Genomic DNA, 8,710 nt, shown 5'->3' with positions numbered 1-8,710 from the left:
ACAGGCATTGTGAGGAAAATTTACTCTCCAAATTTGCTTCCAAGTCATTCTCTTAGGAAAGGAGGAGGGTACCATAAAACAGTTCAGCTCTAAGGGGAGGAGGCCAGAGGAGATTCAAGAAAGTGAGATGAGTGTGTCTCAAATGAGGTTAGAAATTGAAGCAACTGGGGAGGGGGATGTGCTCCTCCTGGACATGTGGCTGCTCTCTGCCCGGTGACCTGCCATGTGGGACACTGCCACCTCACATGGGGCTGAGAACAAAGTGGGAGCCACGTCAGCCCCACCCAGAACACATACCTTGCCGTGCCCTCCTGAGAAGTTAAAAAGTCAGAAAACTAGTTTTATCGTAAGAAAACGTTTATTCTTTTGAACCCCACGGGGGGAAACAAAAAAGAATGCAGCCAAGACCAAGTATTTAACGAAAATAGTGTCCCAAAGGCAGCAAAATGGGGAAAACCTCAACACAAAGTCAGTGACAATTTTCCATGGTTTTTGCACAAAGATGAAAAAAATCTATGACAATTCTGAGTAACACTTTTATGGTGACAGTTACACGAGATGGTTCAAAAATGCAAATGGCAGCAACATGCACGCCTGGCTGAAGCTAGAAGTTCGCTTTTAAGTCCCAACGTAAGACCTGTGACTAAAAGGATGATTCTCTTTAATACTTCTATTTTACTGACTCGTTTGTCCTACTTAATTTGCTTTAAATGAGATATACATGCCAATTAACAGGAAATTTTATAACTATGTCCTTCCAGAACCCATGGCAAGGAAGCAAAGCCCATCTACTTGGTTTCTCCATTTTTCCAAGTTTTCAAAATACAACTTTGCTTTGCCCCTCTCCCCCCTCCCCTCCCTGATTCTTAAACACTTCCAAAAGTTGCCTGCGCAAACACTTTTCTACCAATGTATAATACACGGTTGAAACCATTACCTTTGTGCAGTTTTTGAGTTTAAGTCTTAAAAAAAAAATCAACTCAACTTGGCACAAGAGTGGAGGAATAGTCAAGCTTCTTGAAATTATCAAACACAAGGTGATGAGAAGTAAAGGACAGCAGTTAACTGCAATGCTGGGGGAAACCCCTACCCAGACCACAGGCTTTTATTAGCCATCATTACAGCCACACAGAGACATGCCCGGCCGCTCCCCAAGGTGCTCAATTGGTGGCAAGCACTGAACACTGTGGCGCTTTCTATGAAAAGGAACGGAAGAGGTGGTGGTGGCCACGGCCACCAGCCCAGCTACCCACCAGTGGTACAACAGGATCCACAGCGAGCTTGAGACAAACAGAAGACAGATGACAGAACAGGGGGAAAACAGTTTAAATCCATCAAGTTTCCTCTTGAAGTTTCTTTGCCCAAGGCACTACAAAGAAGACTGCTGCTAGCCACATTCTAAGACTGAACTCCCGGATGGGGACGTAAATATTTTAAACGCACCTGTTTTATATATATATATTTTTTTTTCCCAAGGTAGGGTCTCCCACTAGCTCAGGCTGACCTGGAGCTCACTATGTAGTATCAGGGTGGCCTTAAGCTCTTGGAGACCTCCTTCCTCTGCCTCCCGAGTGCTGGGATTAAAGGCAGGCGCCACCATGCCCAGTGCACCCGTTATATTCTTACAGCTAGTCATCTTTCTCCTTGGCTTAAATGATGCTCCTGAATTTGTCTAGACCTTGGAGGGTCGATCAAACTTTATTTTCTGTAATATTGATAGTCATCTTAAATGCAGCTATGAAAGCAAAGCTGTGATAGGCTATTTAACCCTTTCATTTTAGAAACTGAGTTTTCAACTGTTGTCTCATGTGAATACAATGTGCATTTTTTTTGCTTGCTTATTAAGATCAAAACAGAGTTGAAAAGAAGAAAATTGCTGTTTTTCTTCAAGAGGAAACTATGTATGAATACATAAAAAGGCAAAATTGGCTACTTGAAATCCAAGAATGGTTTTAATGTGTTGGCCAAGAAAAGTAAACTGCGAAGTTCTGTGAGGTCCTCTAAAAACTTACAAGAACAACTGATGGGAAGTTCTAATCAGACTTGGATGTTATTTTCCCCCCTTTAAAAAAAATGACAACATATACAGTCCACAAAATACAATATAAAAATTTTTTTTTTTTTTTTATCTTGACTGCCAGAGACGCTGTTTTTCGAAGCCTTCTGGTGACCAATTGTTTGGGCAAACACACAGCTGGCCTTCATTTCTTCAGGGGCTGGTAGACAGAGGCATTGGGATCGAGTCCAGAGGGGCTGGTCTCCACAAATTTGGAAGAGTAGTGGGGAGACACGGGGCTCAGGGAGCTGGTGGCGGCGCTGTACGTTATGCTGGGCATGACGGCCATGACTTCTGCGATCTTCTGTTTTAGGTCCTTGATCTCCTGGTCTTTCTGAAGGATTTGTCCTGCAAGAGCAAGACCCACCATTAGTGGGAGGAAGAAGGACTCAATTCACCCGCCTTGGCCCCCAAAGACTCAACTCAGAGGGAACAACTCCATATTCACCAGTTGGTAAGGGCTGGCAAACAGCCTGTAAAGGGTCAACAATAAATATGTTAGGTACCATAGGGCATGTAATAGCTTTGTCATTTTTCTTTCCCAATAATGGAAAAATGTTGAACCATTCTTTGTTCATAGCAGTATAACAGCAGAATCAGGACAGACCTGGTCTGTGAGCCAGTTTACTGCTTTTCTGGCTTAGGGTGAAAAACAATTTGGTTCATGTCAGTGTGACTAAAGCAGTCAGTTCCCAGGGGCCCTGGGTTTGAATAGATAAGTCTCTGAGCAGCCTAAAAGGAATGCTGGTCCTGAGTAAGTCATATCAGATTCTCTGACAGACAACAAACCAAGTTCTGGGACTGCTGCCCAGTGTGCAGGTGTCTACTTCAGCAATATTGGCCCATTCGGCCTTCTGCTTCCTGCCAGCTAGCACTACTTCTGTTCCAGAGCTTTCTCCATTCCTCCTACATCAGCACCCTGACCCCTAGATGATCAACCCACCCTAAGCTTTCCCCTTTGTGTCTAACACACAGGGCTCCACAGGAGCCAGGCATATTATAAGTGATCAAATATATTCACTCATTTCTTTCTTAGGACAACCCAAAGAGGTGGGAATTATCACCACCATCCACTTTACAGATGAAGAGCGCAAGGCACCAAGAAGCTAACAGCTTGTTTGAGGTGTACAGCTGCTGACAGCTGGGTCTGACTCCATGCAGTCAGCTCAGTCTACACTCTCCCTCGGCACTCCTCTTCTTGCCACTGTCTATGGGAAGTGACAGTGTCTGTCATCTCTGCGTGGCCCAGGAGCTCTGTGAGGGCTGAGAGTGAGGCTATGTCTCCTTCCCCCATGACTCAACTCCTGCGCGCAGTCCGGTAGAGGGCCGAGGCTCCACAGGCTATGCATCACGCTCATCTAGTTATTAAGATGCACAGCAGCACTTGGTCCCAAACCACACAATCCCCACTGCGCCATGTGGCTCCCTGGTCTCCCAAAAGAGAAGCTGCAGGTATGCTGCTTTTATTGTGACACTGCTCATGGGTCTGAGAGAAGACAGCAGTGTATCTGGAATGTAAGGTTCATGGTGGTGTCTGTCTCAAAAGGACACAGTAGAGATGCAAACTGTTCTGTGCTAGGACAATCAAATGCTGCAGAAGGAACAAGGGGTTGGTTTGAATCACAAAGTCAGGCAGGATCAGGAGGGAGGCAGCAAGGAAGCAGGAGCCCAGAGCAGTGGAAAGGAACTGCACCTGTGCTTCCTTTAGGGCCCTCAAGTTTCAAGAAAGCACCAAATACTTTCATTGTCTTTGAACAAAATAAGCTTCAGATGAGTAGAAGACCTAGCGGCACCTGATACCTGAGCCATTCTATCTTTTCCCAAGCAGACCTGTTTGATTTCTTTTATCAGTAACACCAAGACACCTCAAGGGCTCTGGCAAAGACCCTTCTCACTTTCCAAGGACTCGGGCTGGGCCAGGCCCAGCCATGCTGGGTAGCAAACTCCCTTGACTCCGGATGGCAGGTGCTACTTTATCCAAGAGATCTTGATCCCAGTGAACAGGGATGAAGCACAGGGGCTGGTTGCTGTGTGTGGAGTCAGGAGGGAAAAAGACCCAGTGGCAGGCAAGAAGCCCAGCTTCAAAGAAGGATTCCCAGGAACCTTCTTTTTCAAAAATTATTTTATTTATTTATTTATTTGAGAGAAAGAGGCAGAGACAGACAGACAGACAGAGAGTGTGTACATGCGCACCAGGGCCTCCAGCCACTGCAAACAAACTCCAGATACATGTGCCACCTTGTGCATCTGGGTAATGTGGGTCCTGGGGAATCGAACCTGGGTCCTTTGGCTTTGCAAGCAAATGCCTTAACCACTGAGCCATCTCTCCACCCCAGGAACCTTCTTCTTTTTTTTTTTTTTTGTTTTTGTTTTTGAATTAGGGTCTCACTCTAGCCAAGGCTGACCTGGAATTCACTATGGAGTCTCAGGGTGGCCTCGAACTCACGGCAATCCTCCTACCTCTGCTTCCCGAGTGCTGGGATTAAAGGCGTGCGCCACTGAGCCCGGCTTAGGAACCTTCTTTTTACATGTCTTTCTCAGGGTCACAGACTAATTAGCCTTATGTGGCACCGCCTTCCCTTGGTCAATACTCTGGGCCATCCTAAGCCACTCCTGTCGCTTCACTAACTTCTCACAACTTCTGAATTGTGTAAAGATCCTTGGGGTAAACCAAAAGTTCCAACTGACTGATGAATGCCTCTTACCTGGATATCTGGAGAGCACCAGCACACTGAAATGTCCCAAGCCAAACACCCTCCCCGTCTCAGTCCCTAGAGCTGTCCTGCTCTTCTGACTGCATTCCAGTACTTTCACTCATCTCTCAGACATCTCTCAGAAAGAAGACAGTCACAGTCGGTGACCTGGCCTCTCTGCCACCACACCATCCCATTCTAAACTCCATCATTCACACTGCTACTAGAAGATTTCCAAAGTATCGGCCTGAACATGTTGCCCCTTCCTCTGGAAAATATAGGGGCCATGTTCTCTGGTACACTTCATTTATGACCTTAAACTTCCTACTCTTTTCTCCCATGTCTTCCAGGTTTGAGGCCTCTAGATTGCTCAGCTGGACAGTCCTCAACAGGTCCTTTCCTCAGCTTGGCAGTGTCCTTCCCTGTCATTCTCTGCTCTCAGACAGAATTCATCCTGCAAGGCCTAGCCAATGCTCCCAGCTGTACAAAGCCCTCCTGACCTCTCCTCTGGCCTTCCAGAATGCAGCAGTTCTCCAAGTGTAGCCAAGATCCATGGGGTCAAAACCACCTTCATGAGGATACTTAAAAATCACCTGCCTTCCTCTCACTCATCCTGTAATGACAGGAAGTAGTGTCTTCTATAAACCATGCGGAATGTAAAATCTCAACAACATGAACAGCAAGCCAGAAGAGAATAATGTATCTTCATTAAGTCACATAGTCAAGATATGTGTTAATGTAAGACAATGACAATGTCTTAGATATTTTCATACAACGTTACTTATTCTAACATGTAATATGTTTATGTTATTTTGTGGATTAATAAATATCTATTGGAGTAAGTCTATCTTGGGTGTTCAGCAATTTTAAGAGTTTGGGCTCCCACTGCCCAACTAGATCCTGTTAGACTCTGGGCGCTTTAGAGTATGGCTGCTCTGGAAGTCCCTGTGGAGGTATCCTTCCCATCTACTGAAGCAACTTCTTGAAATCTTTTCTAGCATCCACTTAGTACTAATAAGTTTATGTATCAAATCCGTTCTGTGGGAAAGAACCCAAATTCATTTCATCAGGTCATGCCTCACCTCTGGTTCAGAGCCTTCCAAAATCCCTCACTTCACTCACTTCTTTGGGGGGTGAGCACTGTTTCTATACAATCCAGCAGCTGCACAATTCTCACCCACCTCAAGCCCCCTGTAAGGAGGCCTCTTGACTCTTAGCCCATCATGATCCAACTTTTACTCATCACTCACGCCCAGCTCAGACATCAGCTCCCCTGTGATGCAACCTTTCCAACTTCTCAGGCCCAGGCCCTGCCTCTCAAGTCCCACAGGATGTGTATGGTGTGACTTTGCACCTGTTTCTTCTCATGTGCCCTTAGAATACAGACACTCACTCTTCTCTCTACCCGCTCTTGACATGCTTTCTTTCATGCAGAGTACATCTCCAGCAGAATCAACGCGAGGACTCCACCATCCCGATGCTGGGCACTCACCAAACATCTTGAGGAGAACACCAAGCTGCTCTCTAGTTCAGAACTCTAAGAGAAGGGTTACCCTCTTTCATTCCATGCATTTCCAGTCCTGTCCCACCTCACCCGCTGCTCTCCTACCCTGGGCAATCTCGAGCTGCCGCTTTGCGTCACCCAGTGCCGAGAACAGGTCCAGCTTGATTCTCGTCTCTGCGCTGAGGCTGTTCTCCAGATGCTGAGTTTTGTCTTGCATGGCGGAGAGGGCTGACATTAACACCTCGGTGTCCTTCTCATTCTCCTTATACTTCCGAAGCTCCTATCAACAGCAGCAAAACAACAAGCTACAGGTAGTCTGGCATTGAGGTCTACACACAGCCTGAACTCACAAATGAAATTCTACTGCTCTTGACCTGGCCACTAGAAAAGAGAATCCTGGTGCTCAGCCACCAAACCAAGCACTTTCCTGAAAGCCTGATTTGGACTCACAAAACATTTCCATTAGCTGCTTGTAATGCTGTAATCAAATTTGCCAAAACTGTGTTCAAAACTATAGAAAAATCCCATTTAATACAGCTAGTAACATACTTAATAAGTACTGGATTTTATTTTTATTTATTTGTTTTGCGGCAGGGTCTCACTCCAGCACAGGCTAACCTAGAATTTGCTCTGCAGCTCTAGGCTGGCCTCAAACTCACAGAGATCTTCTACCTCCTGAGTGTTGAGATTAAAGGCATATGCCTCCATACCTGGTTTGAAATTTTTTATTTTAAGAGAGAAATCAAAACATATTACAGAGTATTCAGAAATAAAGAAAAGTTTAAATTAAATAATGAAAATTACTCTAATCCAGTCTCTGAAAAACATGATATCATTTACTTAGCCACTTGTGTGTATTTGTGACTTTTTTAAAAAATATATTTTATTTATTTATTTATTTGAGAGAGAGAGCAAATGGGGGCGCCAGGGCCTCCAGTCACTGCAAACGAACTCCAGATGCATATGTCCCCTTGTACATCTGGCTTATGTGGGTCCTGGAGAATTGAACCATGATCCTTTGGCTATGCAGGCAAACACCTTAACCATTAAGCCATCTCTCCAGCCCTGCATTTGTATCTTAATATAACTGAAGTAATACTGTATGTACAGCTTTAGATGTTTTGTAATCCATTATTCAGGCTCCCGGTGCCGTCACATCTGCCTAAAAGAAGTTTTAGTGGCTCAATGATTATTTGTGAACATATACATAACATAATTTAAGAAGTATCTCATTCCTAAGAGGTCCCTTTTGTCCTTTTTGTTTTGGTTTGGTTTTTATTTTTTGTCTGGGAAAAGTTTCACTCTAGCGCAGGCTGACCTAAAATTCACTAATGTAATCTCAGGGCAGTCTTGAACTCATGGCAATCATCCTACCTCTGCCTCCCAAGTGCTGGGATTAAAGGCATGTACTACCACACCAGGCTCTTTTTGTCCTTTTTTTTTTTTGCATTTCCATATGTTTGTGTGTCAGTCACTGAGGAGGTTTTTTGTCTTATAGCTGGACTCTTAAAGGAGTAGTACTTTAAAAGTACATGATCTGCTCCAAAAAGCTGCACTTCCACCAGCAATGTGTGAGGATTATTTTATATCATTTTTGCCAAGATTAATGTTATCATTTAGAAATCCTTTGGGAGTTGAGGAGATGGCTCAGTGGTTAAAGGAGTATGTTTGAAAAGCTTGCCAGCCCAGGTTTAATTCTCCAATATCCCTGTAAAGCCAGATGCACAGAGAGGCAGGTGTGTCTGGAATTCATTTGCAGCAGCAGAGGACCTAGCGCATATATGCATGCACACACTTAGCATATAAATTTTTTAAAAGTGCTTTTTTTAATTAGAAAGAAAATAGGTGTGACAGCAAGAGTGGGGGGGTGTGGTGCACCAGGGCCTCCAGCTGCTGTCATTGAACTCCAGATGCTGTGCACCATCTTGTGCACGTGTGACCTTGAGTGCTTGTGTCACATTGTGCATCTGGCTTACGTGGGATGTGGAGAGTTGAACATGGGTCCTTAGGCTTCACAGGTAAGGGCATTAATGGCTAATCAATCTCTCCAGTCCCCAAAAATGTTTTAAAAGCTCCTTTGGCTAGGCACAGTGGCCCATTCCTATATTCCTGATAGTTGGGGAGGCTGAGACAAGAGGGTTGCCTGAGTTTGAGGTCAGCTCGGGCTATGTAGCAAGACCTGTTTCAAAATAAAACAAAATTATTTGCTAATGTCACAGGAGAGAAATGATTTCTAACCTTGGCCAGCCTGTCACTGCTGGTTAGTAATGGTAGATGGTAAGTCACTGACACTTCTACAGAGTCTATGTTTACACCCTTGACCTTGGTCTCTGTATATGAGCTTTGTAAGTACTGTCTTCAGTTATTTATATATTGATCTTTTTTTTCTTTTTTAGTATTTTTAAGTATACATCACTCAACTGTTGGTTAGTTTTCCATTATTTTCACGCTTAGAAA

The 8,710-nt window shown here is 44.5% G+C and overlaps 1 protein-coding gene across 3 annotated transcripts in view; it reads right to left on the bottom strand.

Annotated features, from left to right (window-relative positions):
- Positions 1-339: 339 nt before the first annotated feature.
- Maco1 (macoilin 1) overlaps positions 340-8,710 on the bottom strand; it is a 119,224-nt gene continuing 110,853 nt past the window's right edge. For all 3 annotated transcript variants that reach the window (XM_045150159.1, XM_004657500.3, XM_045150160.1), the window contains 2 exons: positions 6,359-6,533; positions 340-2,404 (listed from right to left, as the gene is read on the bottom strand). In XM_045150159.1, coding sequence (XP_045006094.1) covers positions 2,202-2,404; positions 6,359-6,533 — 378 coding nt within the window. In that variant the 3' untranslated portion in view covers positions 340-2,201. The remainder of the gene's footprint in view (positions 2,405-6,358; positions 6,534-8,710) is intronic.

The sequence above is a fragment of the Jaculus jaculus genome, chromosome 5 (assembly GCF_020740685.1).
Source record: "Jaculus jaculus isolate mJacJac1 chromosome 5, mJacJac1.mat.Y.cur, whole genome shotgun sequence".
In the NCBI taxonomy this organism is placed as follows: Eukaryota; Metazoa; Chordata; class Mammalia; order Rodentia; family Dipodidae; genus Jaculus; species Jaculus jaculus.
This window is presented reverse-complemented; position numbering and strand designations above follow the sequence as displayed.